The 18,460-nt window shown below is 46.1% G+C and overlaps 1 protein-coding gene across 2 annotated transcripts in view; it reads left to right on the forward strand.

The window, feature by feature from the left end:
* Traf3ip1 (TRAF3 interacting protein 1) overlaps positions 1-18,460 on the forward strand; it is a 55,873-nt gene that overhangs the window by 16,153 nt on the left and 21,260 nt on the right. Inside the window, exons 8-14 of one of the 2 annotated variants that reach the window (XM_026396050.2) lie at positions 2,478-2,579; positions 3,597-3,617; positions 4,949-5,033; positions 5,405-5,488; positions 6,660-6,783; positions 6,995-7,031; positions 15,548-15,624. In XM_026396050.2, the coding sequence (XP_026251835.2) occupies positions 2,478-2,579; positions 3,597-3,617; positions 4,949-5,033; positions 5,405-5,488; positions 6,660-6,783; positions 6,995-7,031; positions 15,548-15,624 (530 nt within the window). The remainder of the gene's footprint in view (positions 1-2,477; positions 2,580-3,596; positions 3,618-4,948; positions 5,034-5,404; positions 5,489-6,659; positions 6,784-6,994; positions 7,032-15,547; positions 15,625-18,460) is intronic. The other variant, XM_077799770.1, reaches the window with a different exon arrangement.

Here is an 18,460-nt window from a genome sequence, read left to right on the forward strand (position 1 = left end):
TACTTTATTTAGAGACAGGGTCTCACTGAGTTGCTTAGCGCCTCGCTTTTGCTGAGGCTAGCTTTGAACTTGTGGTCTTCCTGCCCTCTTTCCTCTTCATTGCATGGTTTAAGTTTTTTTTTTTTTTTTTAAATATATTTATTTTTTAGATGTAGTTGGATACAACACCTTTATTTAGTTTATATATTTTTATGTGGTGCTGAGGATTGAACACAAGGCCTCGCACATGCATGCTAGGTGAGCACTGTATCACTGACCTACATCCCCAGTTTTTTTATCATGAAAAATACAAGAAAGTAGAAAGAATAGTGCAATTTACACTCAGGCACTCACCCAGGCTGAGTGGTTCCAACATTATACTTCACTTTAGCTCTATATTTTTATGAATGAGTTCAAGGCATATTGCAACATCCTAATAATATATTTTTAAATACTTCAGCATGCAGCTCAAAAAATAAAATGAGATGGTCTACATAGCCACAGAATTCTTACCTCACTGAACAGAATCATAATTTCCCAATAGTAACTATTTTTATTCCAAAATGGTTTCCATGTTTAAAAACCCCTGGTTCTGTGAGGACATTTAGTAGCCAATTGACGAGGCTGCAGTCTCTGACTGTCGGGACTGCCTGCAGCGGCTCTGTGGGCAGCCATCCAGCGGCTGGTTTCGGTCGCAGGACCTGATGGACTGCAACTCAGGTCTGTGTCCAGTGGCAGCCCCAGGGTCTGAACTTGGGAAGCCTGGTGCCAAGGCCCTGTCCTTCCCTGTGGCATTTCTTGCTTACCAGATAGTTCCAGATAGCAGATTGTGCTGAGGCAATGATTGTTTCACCCTGCACAGTAACTTTGATTTCTTAATAAGTGCATTATTTTAGTCTTTTAAAAGTATTATTCAATAAACTGGTTGATTTGCCCTTTGTGAGTAAAAATTGATTGTAGTGTTTTTAGTGAATATATAGCCTATTTGTATGTCCTTTGTGTTTGTGGGAACTTGGGGTTTAGTAAAGCTTATTTAAGAATTCACTAGAACTTGGAAAAGATAAATTCATCTCCTTGAACTCCAGACAGAAGACAGTGCATTTGCATCTACCTGCTACGATCCTGGGTTCTATAGAATTCAGAGAATCTTTGCTGCGCCCAGTTGTACACACCTCAGCAACTTGGGGAGCTGGGGCAGGAAGGTCGCATGTTCAAGGCCAGCCTCAGCAACTTAGTGAGGGCCTGTCTCAACGTAAAAAAATAAAGTGTTGAGTGTGTGTGACTCAGGGGTAGAGTGCCCCTGAGCTTAATCCCCAGTACTGCAAATAAATAAGTAAATAAATAGAACATCTTTGACACTTTTAACTAAAATATGACAACTTAATTTATTAGAGTGCTTCATTCTAAAATTGACAAATCTACAACTGCCAAACATATTTATTTTTAGATCTTAATATTTTATATTCATTCTTTGGCGACCCTTTAGGAAACATCATAAGTAATTAGATGTTAGACTGTTTAAATCAACATAATTTTTACAGAGATTTCCTTACAAAACTGTATGTCATGTGGCTGGGGTGGTGGCTCAGTGGTCCGGCACTTGCCTAGCTTGAGTGAGACACTGGGTTCCATCCTTAATACCACATACAAATAATTTTTTTTTAAAAGTGAAGATATTGGGTCTATCTACAACTAAAAAAAATATTTTGAAAATACCATCAATTTAATGTAATTCTATTACCTAAATAAAGCAGTTATTTGCTAGTTAATGATGGGTTGATTCTGATGTAAGCTATTTCTTTAAATGGTTTTAAGACATCTAGGATTGGGTTTGGGGGATGTTTTTCCAGTTTCATCTTTATTTAGACAGTGGTGTGTCTTGGACCATGGGTCGGTTTTTCAGCTCTGGGTCCTGCCATAATTCAAAACCTCTTCCTCCAGCACCTCCTGTGCTCTTTTTGTTTTTAATAGGGAAATATTTTATTTTATTTCTCAGGTATTCCATTTCTTTTCTATTTTCAAGACTTCAGAGCACAGTGATGAGACCCTGTTTTGTGATTCTCAGTATGTCTAGGAGAGTACATGTGTCAGGATACCTTTCTTTTCCTCCTGCTTTCCTGGAACAGCCGGCTCCTGGGCCTGACTATGGTAGGAGCCAGCAGAACCAAGTGGTTCTGTGGGTCCGACTGGTTCTAGAATTCTAGAAGTGGAGGTGGATGCGGGCTGCTTTGCCCAGGGAGGCCCAAGAGTCCCTCCTGGGTCAGTGGGCTGGGAGGGGCCTGCTCACAGTCTGGTGCCCAATCCCAGAGCCACAGTGCAGGAGGAACATTCTAGATGTGTTTTCAAAGCTGCTTTTGTCAGTTTGGTCAACTTGCAGCATGGGGAAAGGTGGGTGTGTGAGCTCTGGTTAGCCCTAACCCAGAGGGCTTGGGATGCCACTGATCACCAGCCCTTCAGGGTACAGTCTGAGTGACCGATTTTAAACTGTTTTATGTCAGGAACCAAAGAAACCATTACTAACTCAACTAGTGTTTCAGATGATAACTCCACTACTCTGTGGCGTGAGAGCGTTGAGCCCGACCCAGCAGTAAAGCAGAAAGGTAAGAACGGCCAGCGTGCACCTTGCTGGTGGGAGGAGACTGCCCCAGGGTTGGCCACTGCCGGGCACTATGCCTGCTCCCATGGGTGCAGCTGGGTAGGGTTTGCCCTGGGGCTCTTCCCATGAGTGACAGAGGCCACTGCTGGTAACAGGCGGCATCCTGTGTGAGGGCAAGTGGCAGCATTCATGACTCGGGGCTGCCATAGATGATCCCTGAATAGAAAGCCTGCTGCTCTCCGAGCTGGCTGCCCTGCCCAGAGCTACCCCCTGGAGGGCTCTCAGGCTGTAGTGTTCACAGGAAGTCCTGGGGGAGGTGGACCCGAGGTGTCCCGGGAGCACTTTCACTCTGCGAGTGGGTCTGATCTCTGCATGCCTGGGTGGGACTAGGCCTGGCTAGAGGTTGGGTGCTGATGATTGCTGGTCACTCTGCCTCACCTGATGTCCGGGCCACCGTGGAAATACACCTGGTGTCGGCTCTTCCATACGTGTGTTTGTGTATTTAAAAAGTGTCATGAAAAGATGATTCATCTCAGCTTTGAATCCACTCCTGCCCTGCCCTGTGGCACTGCTGCTTGCCTGTGACTGCTTGGGCCACATGTGTCCCTAGGTGTAGCACTTGAGAAGGGACCCTGGGACAGTGCAGGAGTGTGGCTGGGAGATGGCCTCAGGGAGCTGGTGCATGGCCAAGCTCACCTGGTTCTGTGTAGCGTCTTGGCACCCGCCTGAGCTGTCTGGTGGCACTTCCCAGGGCCTCCTGGCTGTAGGGCTTTACCTCGTTTCTGTCTGTGATACACTCTTCACATCCCTGCTTCCTGCTTTCATGGGAGTGCATTTTATGATTCACAGTCAAAAATGGCAGGAGACGGCAGCCGGGGCACTAGGAAGGGCTGCGAGGAAATGGCCTCTTTCCCAATAGATGTTCAAACTCAGGACGTGTTTCCTCGGATTCTGTTCAGGCCACTTGATGCATTGAGGTTGACTAACACGAAAATTTATTTTTTCTTGTGCTTTTTTTTAGGTGACTCCATCAGTGATGCAGGTGAGAATGGCTTTAAGTATACTTGGTGTATTGTGTCTGTGTGTAAGTAAAAGACACTTCAAATCTGCTTTACATACTGCACTAGTAAAAGTAATTTATTTTGAGGAAATATATCTTAGTTATCAATTTTGTTTGTCACCTTTCTGTTACGCTGACGAATACCTAAGATGATAATCAACTTATGGAGAGAAAAGGTTTACTTTGGATCATGGTGTCGGAGATGTCAGTCCAAGACGAATTGGCTTGTTGCTTTGGGCCTGTTGCAAGGTAGCATGTTACAGCAGGAACTCATGGGGGTCAAAGCTGCTCACCTCGTGGCCCAGGAGCAAAAAGAGGGGACCAGGGTCCCCTTCAAGGACATGTCCCCAGTGATGGGAGGTCCTCGGAGTTTTCACCAACGCCCAACTGTGCATGTCCTCAACACGTGGGCCTGGGGGAGCGTCCAGGTCCCAACTGTAGCACCAGCTGAAGGTGTGATAGGCAGTGGGAATCCATGTGTGTGAGTCACCTGAAAAGAATACATTTCAGGACGTTTCTTTCCTCAGAGTACATAGTACATTCCCAATTTTCAGATTTTGATGTTTTTACTACTTTTTAAAGTGTAAATTTCTTTCAATAATGGAGTAAATTTGTCTTAGTAGTTTGGCTTGTAACTTGCTGATTAAATCTTTTTTAACTAATGTGAAGAAAACTTATTCAGATTATAAAAATACTGTGGTACATAACCAAAAGTAGAAAATTTAAAAATGAAGAAAAAGCTGAGTGTGAAAATAAAAAGCACTGGTAATTCCATTGCTTGTAATCTCCTCTGGGACTGTGTAAGTGTAGACATGATCACTAGGCTATTGAAGTGCTGTTATTCATCATACGTTAACATGATAATGTGGTTTCGCACCAAAGGGCCTAGCACGTGATGGTAACATGATGGACTTAGTCACCGAGCCATCCCGTTGACAGGGGTGTGCATCTGGACAGATGTACATCTATGCCTGGCCATTGCTTTTCTTAGTTTGTATTTCCTTTAAGTTAAATTGTACCTATATTTTGAGTTTTATTTCTTGAGTAGCTGAACCAGTTTGTTCCAGAGTTTCAGTACATCATTTCCCCAAATCTTCACTAAATTTAGATATCATGTCTGTCTTATCTTCATTAAAATGATGGATGAGAAAATAGTTCATTTATACGTGGAATTGTTTGCTGCCTTTTCAAATACTTATGTTTGAGTTAATATTTATATTCGAATTAAATATATTTTAATTAATCTTGAATTAAATATCACTTGTTCTTTGTGTTTCTTTCTCTGAATTGCTGGCTGGATTGTACCTGTTTAGAAGGAGACACTGGAGCTACTGGCCAAGATAAATCCGAGGTGTGCGAGAATCCAGAAGCCCCCAGCGAGCTGTCCTCCAATGTCAGGTGTGTGCTTTCTGCTGCCAGAGAGGAGTGCCCGCTAGGGGCCTGCTGTGGCGCTCTGCCGGCTCCTCAGGCTTGAGCTGAAGTAGGTGGAATCGTGTGCATTGAAGGCAGCCAACACGCTTCTGTGGTTTTTCTGTTCCTGAGCTGTGTAACTGCACGTAGTGCAGAGTGGGTTTGGGGAGACTGCCGCCTGTGGCTGAGTACCGACTGTCGGTAGCTGGGTGACGTGAATGGGTGTTGTCACTCTCCTGACTAGCATGTTGAGGTGGAATGGGAGTTAGCCTTGACCTGAGTGTGAGTTTTCTTTTGTCCGGTGTGAAATGTTCATCGTTTTGTGTCCTTTTGATTTTCCATTGTTTGGGTGGGTTTAGAAGAATACCTCGACCTGGCAGTGCTAGACCGGCGCCTCCCCGGGTCAAACGGCAAGAGAGCGTGGAGACCTTGGTGACGGACAGGTAAGGCGAGTTGGCTGGGTGGCCCGTTGCCCAGGTTGGCCATCCGCTCCACTGTGTGTGTGTGCTGTGGGTTGGACGGGCGTTGGGGCTGGGCAAGAGATGGGCAGGTGAGCAGTGGAAGAGAAAAGCGAGGCTGGGCCCTTGCCTCAGGCTGCAAAGCAGTGTGCGTGGCAGGTGATGAGGAGGAGAGACACGTGTCTGCGTGTGGTCACTTCTTGAGGTTCAGGAGACATGTTGGGCTACGAGTCTGTGGTCTCTAGATGGAAGACGTGAGCGTGAAAACAGTGAGGGTGAAATAGGGTGGAAGGGGTTAAAGGCTTAATTGCCAAAGGCCACACAGTTGTCCAGAAGTCGTAAGTCCTGCAGAGACCGCAGGCGGGCTCTGTCAGGGTGGGTTTCAGGTGGAACCCAGGCAGGGCGAGGAGGCAGCTCGTGGAGACCTGTTTCCAGGCGCTTCTCTGCGAGAGCAGCGGAGGATGGTGTGTGTGCGAGAATGCGCACGCACATCCCCTGGAGTGGTGGCAACTGGATGCTCTGGAGCATGCTGGGCAGTCACCTGGGGAGGGCTGAAGTCAGGGGCTGATGGCCCAGCTGCAGGCGACCAGGGCCTCCGCAGAGGGAACCTGGGTGAGAGCGGGTGGTCACCTGGGAGGCCAGGGTGGTGGGCCAGGCTCTGGGGTGTTGGCCGACTCGTAACAAGGGCAGGACTTGGGTGGACAGGAAGGGTGTAGTGGGTGCTGGGCAGGGATACAGGCCATGGTGGGGACACGGGCAAGCAGGGCCTGGGTGCCACAGGAGGGGCGCCGAGCAGCTGCTTTGTGCAGAGGGCAGGTCTGGGGCAGCTGTGGCCTTGGGGCTGCCCATGCCACCCCTGCCTGAGGTTTGTGCCTGGAGAACAGGCCTTCCAGGTAGGGGGCAGAGGCTGAAGCGCTGGGTAGGGCACACATGGGGGAGGCAGAAGCCACGGGTCTTTGCGGGTAGAGGGAGGCTGACTGTGGCCTGGAGCTCTGTGCAGCAGGGAGGGGGCGTGGTGGGAGGCGTGCCCATTCGGCCAGGCCCTGGGGCTGGGGGGTGGTGGTGAACTTCCTCTTAGGTAACCTCTTGCACAGGGTTGGGGAAAACCTGGTACTGATGGGCCATTGCTGATGTAATCTTGTTTCTTCTTATTTAGGACAGGGAGTGGTAAAACCGTCTCAAATGTGATTATAGATTCACAGAATTCAGACAATGAAGATGATGATCAGTTTGTGGTGGAGGCTGCCCCTCAGATCTCCGAAATGTCCGAAATTGAAACGGTCAGTTCACAAAGGGTGGTGTTTCTAGTAACTACACACAAACATCACGTCAGTGCTCCAGCTTTTAGACTTACGTAAACAGAATTTTCCAATTTTTTGGTTACTTTTCTACTTTCTTTAATTTGATCCTTCCTTTTTTGAGTTCACAAGTGTCATTTCTGAGAATTCAGCTCCCTGCATCTTCTTTTTTCTTGGTTCCTTTCTTGCTTAGGTGCCAGCGCTGGAGCTGGAGGACAGCGAGAAGCACGGTGAGTCCTGATGTTGGGCGCGAGTGTGCCCCCGCAGTGTGACCCGTCAGAGTGTGCGAGCCAGGGGCCCGGTGTTGGTGTGTTTGCATGTAGGTGTTCTGTCGGCACATTTGCACGTACATGCGTGTGCCCCATTTGTGTTGGCATGGACCTGAACGTGTACCTCAGGTGGTTACAGTGTTCCCAGGCATGTGTGCCTGTAAGTGTGTAGTCCTGTTCTTGTGTACATGTATGTGTTCCATGTGTTGGCACTCCCCTGTGAATGTATTGGCTTGTACCTGTGTCATGCATGTACCCTTCTGTGTTTTGGTGTGTTTGGACATCCTCTTGTGATTTTTGCATGTATGCATGTGCCCCATGGGTGTTTATGTTCCTGTTTACATGGGTGTGCCCTCATGTGTTGGTATTTTCACGGGTAGGTGTGTGGGCCACCCTGTGTGCGTTGGCATGTTTGGGTGTGCGTATGTGCACCCTCTGTGTGTGATGGTTTTTCATGTGTGGGCCTCCTCTGTGGTGATGTGTTCATGTGTACAGGTGTGTGCCCAGAGTGTTGGCATGTTACCACCTGTACGTGTCCACCCTGTTGGTTTGTTATGTACGTTCATGCACCCCTTGCATGTTGGTGTATTTACATGTTTCATGTGTGCAGCTCTGTGTATAGGAATGCTTGAGTGTATGTGCCTGTGTCCCATGTGTGTTGGTGATTTTGTGTATAGGATGGTACTCCCTGCCTGTGTTAGAGTAACTGTGTATGCAACCTGTGTGTTGGCGTGTTCACATGTACTGTGTGCCCCCTGTGTTTTGACATGTTTGTGTGCATGTTCCCTTCTTTTGGTGTGCTCGCATGCACATGTCTGACACGTGTTGATATGTTGATGTGTATGTGTGTGCATTCCTGTGTTTTGTGTGTTCTCATGTATGCATGTGCTGTTTGTTTTGGCGTGTGTGTGGGCATGCCCCCTTTTTGTGTTTTCTTGCACGTTGTGTGCCCCCTCTTTTGGCATATTGGTGTGTGTGTGTTCTCCTCTCTCTGTGTTGGCATGTTCATATTAACATGCTCCCTGGGTGTTGGTGTGTTTGTATGTATGTTCTTGTGCCCCTGTGGGCTGTTGTATTCCCATGTACACATATGCTTCCCCTCTGTGTGTTGGTGTATTTGCCTGTATGCACGTGTACCCCACCTTGGTGTGTTCCATTGTACATGCATGCACCCCCGTCTTTGTTGGTGTGTTCCTGTGTATGTGTGTTTCCTGTTTGTTGGTGTGTTTGTGTCTGTTCCTTCTTGTATGTTGGCATGTCCACACGCATGTGTTCGCATGTTTGTGCGTGCATGTATGCACCCCTCCGTTGGTGTGTTGGTGTGCACATGTGAGCACCCCCTCTGTGTGTGCATTGGAAGGGTCAGCCGTGAGTGGCCGTTGTGGGGGGCCGCTGGCTGTGGTTCTGCTCAGCTACATTAGGGCACAGCTGGCTGACGGTCCACCCCAGGAGGTGGAGCTGGAGGAGCTGCGGCTTCTGTGCCAGTGACCTTTTCTTGTCAGTTCTCTTACCTGTGGGGTTGGAGCCGAAGGTCCCTCCACGCCTGCGGCTCTGAAGCAGTCTTGTTCTCCTCCCAAGCACGCTCCTCCTCATGTCAGACCCTTAGACAAGTGGGAGGAGTAGTCATAGCGTAGGCCCTGTGCCTACCCTCTCAGCTGCCGCCGGCTCAGCCTGCCGTGACCTGCTCCTGGCTGTTTTGAGATCCAGAGAAGGTGTTTCCTCTGTACCTATGTTGTGTATGTGTCTTGAGAAGTTGAAGACTCTTTAAAAAAACAAATGAACAAATTCCCATTATCTTATATAGAAGAACTTAACAGGGATCCCTTGATGTTGCCAAGTATCCAGCTTGGTGCATAGCTTTCTGGTTGGTTGGTTGGAGTCAGGGTGCACATCACACCCTGCACTGCAGTCGCCTGCTCCAAGCCTGCAGCCCTCCCCGGACACGCGTGTGGTGGTGCAGCTGGCCTGGTTGTCCTCTAGAGTGTGACACCATTCGGCATGGTTGGCTGGGCCACTGTGGTGTGTTTTGCCACGTTCTTCCTCTTCGTGCCCTGACACCTGTCCTAGAGGACCCAGTGGATTCAGGCTGTTTGGTCAGAGTGTCGTGGGTGGTCTTAGATCTCAGCCGTGTCTGGCTGGTGCTCTGCTGGTCATGCAGCCACAGCTGCTTCTCATTAGGGTTGCAGGGCAGTGACGATGGCACTTCAGCCTCCTTCCCCATCCCTGGCTTTGCTTACCCAGAGTTGCAGCCCCCACAGAAGAGGCGGGCCAGCCTGGAGGAGCTGCCTTCTGGAGGCCTTTCAGCACAGCCCAGGGACTTCACGCTTCTTTGGCTGCGACGAGGTGTTCAGGCCACCTGTGTTTCCCCCTGCAGCTGCTCCTTCTCTAAGAGCCTGGCTGGCTGCTTGTTGCTTCTGGCATAGTCCTGGGTTCTGCGTGTTTTCCTTGCACAAAGGAGGGACTTACAGTTCTGCATGAGAAAATACATCCTGAGTTCCTGCTGATGCTTCCAGTTGAGCTTTAGGACTGAAGGTTCTGCCTGTGAGCTTTGATTTTGCTCAGGCACCTCTTCCATTTGCTGCCCTAGATCACGGCTGCCAGCAGCACCAGCCGTGCGTGCTCCCACAGTGTGCACGCACAGCAAGTTCTTAAGGTATATCCCATTAGGGAAGTATGAGAACAGATTCATAACTGTTTTAAAGTTAGGAAATAATGAGCATATACTTACTAATTTGACATTCTTATTTTTCTTTCATTGTTTTGCATTAATATTTATAATTTTGTTTTTCTCTTCACATAGAATTTTCACATAGCTTTAAGGCCAAGTGTCCCAAACCAGGTATATTTATTTAAAGGTGTGGGGCTTGGACCCCTGTCTCTTTTACCCAGTATTCTCCCTCACCCTGTAGGGAACAGGGTTTTTATTTTTATTTAAAATTTTTTTGTAGTCATGGACATAATGTCTTTATTTTTATGCGGTGCTAAGGATCAAACCCAGTGCCTCACATGTGCTAGGCAAGTGCTCTGCCTCTGATCCCCAGCCCCAGTTACTCTTTTTCTTATTTAACCTTTTATTTGGAATCATTTTAGATCAACAAAAAAGTTGCAAAGATATTACAGAAAATTCCTGTGTACTACCCACTTAGTTCCCTTAATATCATCATCTTCCATTATTAGTATTATTTTTGGGTGTATATTAATCATACAGAACGGCACATTTTACTGTGCATTGATGAAAATGCAGTTGATCGGTTTCCCTCCCTAGTACCTCCCGACCCACCTCCCTCCCTCTTTCTGGTCGCCTTCTCTCTCCTACTGGTCTTCCTTCTAATTTCAGGAAATCCCCCTGTTTTCTTGTTTTTTACTTCTTCTACATTTGAAAGAAAAGATCTAATACTTTTTTCTATGAGTCTGATTTGTTTTGTTCAAAATTATGTTTTCTAGTTTCGTCTATATTCCTGCAAATGACATAATTTCATTCTTCTTTATGGCTGAATAAAATTCCACTGTGTGTGTATGTAATATGTACACATACCTGCACATTTTCTCTGTTCATTTATCTGTTGACAGCAACTAGGCTGATTCCATAATGTGGCTATTGTGAACCATGCTGCAGTGAACACAGGTATGCATGTATCTCTAAGATAAGCTGACTTGAATTCTGTCGGACATTTACCAAGGAGTGGTACAGCTGGATCATATGACCCATCTGTAGCTTTTCAAGGAACCTCCATATTGAAGCTTTTTAATTTGATGCCATCCATTTATCAATTCTCTGTGTTTCCTGAACTTGGAGGTCTTCTTCAGGAAGTCTTTGCCTATGCTTCTGTGTTGAAATGTTTGCTCTATTTTTTTCTCTTAATATTTGCAATATTTCTGATCTTACAGTTAGGTCTTTGATCCACCTTGTGTTCACTTTTGTAAGGGTGAAAGGTGGCCATGCAGTCTTCCCAGCACCATGTGTTGAAGAGGCTGAGCATTTCACTGAAATGTTTTGGCACCTTTATGCAGAGTGAGAGGACTGTCTTCTGTCCTGTTCCACGAGTCTGCGTGTCTGGTTTTATGCCAGTTCTGTGCTGTTTTAGGTATTACTAAAATTGGGTATTGGGATGCCGCCAGCTTTGCTCTTTTTGCTGTGTCTCTTCTGGTCTTTGATCTTCCCTGTGAATTTTAGGATTGCTTTTTCTAGTTCTAGTGAGTAGTACATCATTGGTGTTTTGATGGGATTGCATTGACTCTGTAGATCACTTTTGGAAATATGGCTGTTTTAGCAATGTTAATTCTGCCTATCCATGAACATGGGAGGTCTTTTCATCTCTGAGAGGCTTCTTCAGTTTCTTTTTTAGGGTTCTATGATTTTCATTGTAGAGAGCTTTCACCTCCTTGGTTAGGTTTATTTTCAAGTATTTCATTTTGTGAATGCATTGTGAATGGGATTATTTCCTGACTTCTCTCTCAGTGAATTCATTATTTGTGTATAGAATATTGATTTTTGTATGTTGATTTTGTATCCTGTTACTTTATTAAATTTATCAGCTCGAAAAGTTTTCTGGAAGGACTTTTACGGTCTTCAAAGTGTAGGATCATATAATTTGCAAATAGGGAAAGTTTGACTTTTTCCTTTCCTATCTGTATTTCTTTCTCTTGCTCAATTTCTCTGGCTAAAATTTCAAGTATTGTATTGATGGGAGTGCTGAGAATGAACATCGTGTCTTGTTCCTCGTCTTAGTGGAAACATTTTTCCATTTTTACCCATTCAGTATGATGTTATCTTTGGACCTGAGATAGGTAGACAGGTATCTTTTGATACTGAGGTGAGTGCCTCCTATCCCTAATTTCTTCAGGGTTTTTATCATGAAAGGTGTTGGATTTTGCCTAAGGCCTTTTCTGCATCTTTTGAGATGATTTTTGTCCTTGCTTCTACTTATCTCGTTTAATTCATTTATTGGTTTCCGTGTGTTACCACCCTTGTATCACTGGAATGAAACCAACTGGATCAAGGTAAATAATCTTTTTTAGTGTGTAGTTGAATTTGATTTGCTGCTAATATTTTATTGAGGATTTTTGTGTCTATGTTCCATCAATGATATTGGTCTATAGTTTTCTTTTCTTGAAGTATATTTATCTGTTTTTGCTATCAAGGTGGTACAGCCTTGTAGAATGAGTTTGGAAGTTAGAATGAGTTTCAACTTCATGGAATAATCTGAGGAGTATTGGCATTAATTCTTCTTTAATGCTCTGATAAAATTCAATGCACCAGTCTGGCTGGGCACAAAATCACGAGCCACTCACAGCCTTGTAGATTCAAACAGCAACTCTTTATTCCTGAACTCTCACCGGCACTCTACATGCACGTTCTGGGGAAAATCCACTGGCACTCTATATGCACGTTCTGGGAAAATCCACACCTCTACCGGGCTCTGCATCCCAAATACCCTCTGAATCCTGTGAGAACTCAACAGGGAACTCAAGGAGTGGGCGCCTGAGGCAGCAGGATAGCCTTAAACCTGGATCGCCCTAAACCCAGCAGGATCCACACCCTAAACCTGGAACCGCCCTAAACCCGGATCCGCCCTGGTCCTTGAGCAGGGTCACCTTTCTCAAACATTCATGCAATGTCACTGCAAATGACCTGGGTCCAAGGCAAGCCCATGTCCACAGTGGAGAGTCCTCCCTCTAAGCAACATTGGGTAGGCTGACAAAGAAATTGCCATGCGTCATTCCTACTTGGCTGTGGCTCTCAGCATCTCAACTGTGAATCGGCCAGTTCCTGAATTCTTCTTTGTTGGGAGGCTTTTTATTACTGTTCCAACCTCAGTTGTTATAGTTGGTCTGTTAGGTTTTCTCTCTCTTCTTGGTTCAGTGTTGGTATGGGCATATGTGTTTAGAAATTTGTCCATTTCTTCTAGCCTTTTCAATTTATTGGCATGTATTTTTTCAAAATATCTATCTCCTAATGATTCTCTGAATTTCAGTTGTGTGTGTTGTAATTCTTCCATTTTCATCTAATGTGATTAATCTGGGTTTTCTCTGACTTGGTTAATTTGGCTAGAGGTTTATTAACCTTGTTTATTTTTTCAATTTATGCCAGTTCATTGATTCTTGGTATTCTTTTAGTTGATAATACTCTAACCCTTATTTCTTTCTGGACAACTAGGATCAGTTTGTTTGTGTTTTTCTAAGACATGGATGTATCAGTAGGTTGTTTGAGATTCCTGTTTTTAAATGGAAGTACTCGTAGCTATAAACTTCCCGCTTAGTGCTGCTTTGTGCATCCAGAGATGGTGCTCTGATGTGTTTCCATCTTTGTTTGATTCTAGGTATTTTTAAATTTCCCCCTTAATTTCTTCAGTGACCCACTCATCATTCAAGATTGTAGTGTTCAAAGTATGTATAGTCTTTGTAGTTTTTTTGTTGATTTCTAATTTCGTTCCATTATTTTTTGAAAAAATACAAGATGTAATTTCTTTCCTTTTTATATTAGTTAAGACTTGCTTTAGGGCCTAATATATGATCAATTTTCGAGCAGTTGAAAATAAAGTTCATTTAGTTGTCATGGGATAACATGTTCGGTAGATGTCTGTTAAGTTCAACTTATCTGTAAAATAAGGTCTAAATCTGATGTGTTCTTGTTGCTTTTCTGTGTGGATGACCTATTAGTTAGAGAGGCATATTGAAATTCCCACTAATACTGGATCGGGGTTAGTCCTTTTATACCTAGTAATTTTTGTTTTATGAAATGTTGGAACCCAGCATCCAGAACATAAGTATTTACAATTATTATATCTTCTGGTTGGATTATTCCCTTTATGAGTAGTGAAGACCTTCTTTGTTCTTTCTGATTTGGGCTTGGGATCTGCTTTGACTGGGACATGAGCGTGGCTCCACCTCACCGTCGGTCTCCATGGACATGGAGGATCATCTTCCACCCTTTCACCTAAGAGTCTGTTGCTGCCTCCGCTTGTGAGGTGTGTTTCTTGGAGATAGTATACAGTGGGGCATATGATCTCTGCCTCTCCATTAACTGAGGAGAAGAAAGGGGGTGATGATATGCTGAAAAGTCAGATTATAGGGAAGTAAATCAACAGTAAACTACATTAAAAAAATAGAAGGAAAAAGACAAGAGAGGAAAAAATGAAAAAAAATGTTGGGGAATGAATAGGAACAGAAGAGAAAGCAAACAATAAAAGGGGTGGAATATAAAGGAGAGAAGGAAAGAGGAAAAAATTAGTAAAAAATATTAAAATTATTTTAAAATATGAAATAACAAGCACAGCAGGAAACCATGTAAACTGACATGGAAGACAATACAGGGAAACCGAGAAGAGAAAAAGACTGAAGGCCTGCCGGGGTGCTAACCTGCTTGTGGGCTTGAGTGTTGAGGTCACCAGTGGTCAGGCATGGCCTGGGCCCCGACCTTGGCAGTGTACCCTCCCCCGGCTCTGGGACTGCAGGCAGATCCCAGCTGCTTGGTCCGCCCCTGGCAGGGGGATGTTTGTTGTTTTGCATGTCTTGCTTTAAAACACACTGTAGCGCCCAGCCACGTGGCCTGTAATCTGGATTCTTCCATCGTCTTTCCTTTTCTTTTTTTGTTTTGGTCCTGGAGATTGAACCCAGGGGCCCTTAACCACTGAACCACATCCCCGGCCCTTTTTTGTATTTTATTTAAAGGCAGGGTCTTCCTGAGTTGCTTAGGGCCTCGCTGCTGAGGCTGGCTTTGAACTCATGATCCTCCTGTCTCCTCCTCCCAAGCCACTGGGATTACAGGAATGAGCCACCACACCCAGCTGGATCCTTCCATTTTCAAAAAAGGAGAAGTGTGTGTGTGTGTGTGTGTGTGTGTGTGTGTGTGTATTAGTACCTGTCTCCACCTCCATGCTTCTATAGTTTAAACTGAGTCTGTGCTGGCATCCCTTCTATTGCAATATAAGGAAATAGTCCTCAACCCCCTTTGGAGCTTTGTGGTCTTCACCATGTAGGTGTGTGTGATGTATTCAGTCAGTGCCATAATGATGTGTGTCAAGTAGAATAATATTTTCAAGAAAATGATTTTTTGTATGATATATATCCCATCTGTATGTAATTCTAAAAGAAATGTAGTATTCTTGCCCATATATATATATATATATATATCAGTATCAGTACTTAAGAAATAATTTGGAATTGCTATGTTTGTAATAGATGGTCATGTTTTGTGGTGTTAATCTAATACTTCTTGACTCTGGAAGTAGAAAGAAAATCTATTTAATTTCCAAAACTTTTCCCCTTTCTAGGAGCTGATTTCTTAGACTTTAAAGTTTTATAGTTGATTTCCAATACCAGCTGCTGTACCATTCTCTCATAGACTAGCTTCATCAAATAGATTATTTGAAACTTTTTAGTATAGAATTTAGTATTTTTCCTACCCTCCCACTCATTTGGAAATAGCTTCTTGGAACAGAGAATATCTTTAACCTAAAATCACTGATTTTCAACAGGTGGACTTGTGAAAAAAATTTTGGAGACTAAGAAAGATTATGAGAAGTTGCAGCAATCACCCAAACCTGGAGAGAAGGTAATGGAACGATTTCTGTAGCCGTTGGCACCTTAGCAGTCTGTCTCACACGTTTACTTTTAAACAAAGGCACTTCCAGTGTTGTGATGACCAGTGACGCCTGCCCATACATCCACATGTGTCTGTCCGCTCATCCCCGGTTGGGAGGGTGCAAGTCTGGGTTCTCTCTGAGTAGGGTGCTTTCCTGGCCTGGCATCCCGCTGCCTTGGAGCCAGGGCCCAGGGCTGGTTCTGTTCCAGCCTTGCCCACCCTTCTCCAGGCCCTCCTGGTGGAGTGGGGAGGCTGGCTGCCTGCCCCAGCTGATGGCAGGATGAGCCGGGGTGCCCGCCGGGCAGCGAGTGTGTGCTCTGTTCAGCCTTGGCTCCTAGGTCGTCCTTACAGAAGTGCGATATGGTTTTGTGGGGACCTGTGCCTCCTGTGCACCACTGCTGTTTATCCTTAGGCATGTGACCATCAGGGTGAGCATATGCTGCTCAGGTGGCGTAGTGTCACGTCTGGGTTTCTCTTTCAGTCACTATAAACAGAATGATTTTTGCATGTGTGTAAACAGAAGTTTTTTGGATAGTCAATCAGCCAGTGACTCCAAAAGTTTCATACACAGGGCTGTGTGCACACACATTGTTTTTCCTCCCAAATTAGTGGTCATTCGTTTCAGAAAATCCTGCTTAAAATGTCCAGTTGTGAAGTTATGGCCTGAAACAGCCCGTGAGCTGGCGTTGGAGGCGCCCTCTGCAGCAGCATGTGGGGCGAGGCCTCGCCCAGTCCTCTGTTGCCACGGCTCTCTTCCGCCACAGCCCTGTGCCTCTGCTCCAGGGCGTCCAGATGTCCCTAGCGATGAAACCCAGGGTCATCCCTCCGGTCTCTTCATGTAGGTGCCTTTCAGGTGCCCACTGGTTTAGATTTTAGAGCTGTGGTTTTTTGGGCGGGTTAACTGGAGATTGAACTCAGGGGCGCTCAGCCAGTGAGCCTCATCCCAGTCCTGTTGTGTATTTTTTTTTTTAGTTGTTGATAGATCTTTATTTATTTATTTATATGTGGTGCTGAGACTCACGTATAAATGTGGTGCCTCACATGTGCCAGGCCAGTGCGCTGCTGCTGAGCCCCATCCCCAGCCCCCTGTTTTGCATTTTATTTAGAGACAGGGTCTCACTGAGTTGCTTAGCGCCTCGCTGTTGCTGAGGCTGGCTTTGAAATCTCAATCCTCCTGCCTCTGCCTCCTGAGCTGCTGGGATTACAGGCGTGTGCCACCGCGCCTGGCTAGCTCCATTTTTTGTACAAAGCATACTGGGACTTTGTTTCAGTCCTCCTTTGAAGGGTAAATTTCACATTGGTAAATCACTTAACTTCAGAAGATAAAAGGGGAAGTTGTCTTTGTTTCATGAATATCTCTTGGTTTGAGAAAGCTCAGTCAGCTGTTTGAAGGTGGGGTGATGTGCAGCTGGGTGGGGAGGAGCCCGCAGAAAACCTCTCTCTGGTTTTCTAGGATATTGATAAACATCAGATTTAAGTTTAATTTGTTCTTAAAACATTTTGGTCAGTTTTGTTTTAAATAAGGGAGAAGTTGAAGTGCTTTTTGCCCCATTTTCTGGAGGGCAGCCCCTAGCCGCCTCGCTGCCCTCTGCTTTCCCCTGGGGCTGCCTCACTTGGTGCTGTCACGTTGTGATGTCACATGGTGCAGGTGGCTTTCTTCGGGTGACGTGTTTCTGAAGCTCTCCCTGTTTCCACACCTGTGGGTCAGTGTATCACTGTAGTTGAGGGCTGGATCCCTGATTGGTTTACTCATCTTCATCAATGCACGCATGGGTGTCCCCAGCCGCTGCTGCTGTCAACAGTGTGCCCGTGTCTGGCTCGCAGAGCACGTTTCTTTGAGCAGGAGTCAGCAGACTCTTGAAGGGCCAGATGGTCATCACATCAGGTGATGGAGCCTTGTGGTGGCAGCCACTCCAGCCCAGGGGGGCAAAGACAGCTGTGTGGAGGTGAATGTAGGGGCTGGGTTCTGCAGGACTGCCCAGAGGGACAGGGCGGCCTGTGGGCAGTCGTTTGCTGACCCTGGCTTTAGAGGTGAGCCCACATGTAGAGCTGCCAGATGTGGCCACTGAGCTCCTCCAAGGACCACAGTAAAGGTTTCCCTCCCAGGGGCGGCAGGTCTCTTTCCAGAGGAGGTGGTGGAGAACGGACCGCCTCCCACCTGCCTCCTTGTCCCCTGCCCCCCAGTCCCTGGCTTTTTGTTGCTGTGCTGACGTCTGCGTGTCCTTGGACTGTGTGAACAAGGTCAGGGACGTGTGCTCTGTGGGGGCGAGCCTGGCTTCTTTTGCTCTGCAGTCACTTTCCCGTGTGCCCACATCGCAGCCTGGACCCACGGTCGTTCCCTGTTCCCGCTGAGCAGTGAGGGCGCCCCCATAGGGTGTCCGGTGAGTGGGTCTGTGTGCGGGCAGTGACAGGGGCTGCTCCTATGGGAGGGACAGAGCTGCTGTGGACTGCCTCTGGGTCAGTGCCTTCCTCCTGTAGTTTTGGAGCCTCGGGGCGAGACTGCGGAGTCGTAGGGTGCGTGAAGTTTCTTTTTAAGAAGCGGCCCAGCTGTTCCCAGGCGCTGCGCATCTTAGACTCCCCTGGCTGCGGGGTTCCAGGTCCTCTCTGTCGTGTGGCTGGGTGTGGCCGTCGTCGGAGTTTTTCGTGATTATATTGCATTTCCTTAAGGGCTTATGAAGTTGAAGTCTTTTCATGTGCTTATTTGCCATCTTACGTCTTCCTTGGTAAAGTGTCCAAGTTTTTAGCCGGGTATTAATTAGGGTGTTTGTTTCTTATTGGGTTCTGAAAGTTCTAAATTTATGTATTT

The sequence above is a fragment of the Urocitellus parryii genome, chromosome 1 (genome assembly GCF_045843805.1).
Source record: "Urocitellus parryii isolate mUroPar1 chromosome 1, mUroPar1.hap1, whole genome shotgun sequence".
Lineage (NCBI taxonomy): Eukaryota > Metazoa > Chordata > Mammalia > Rodentia > Sciuridae > Urocitellus > Urocitellus parryii.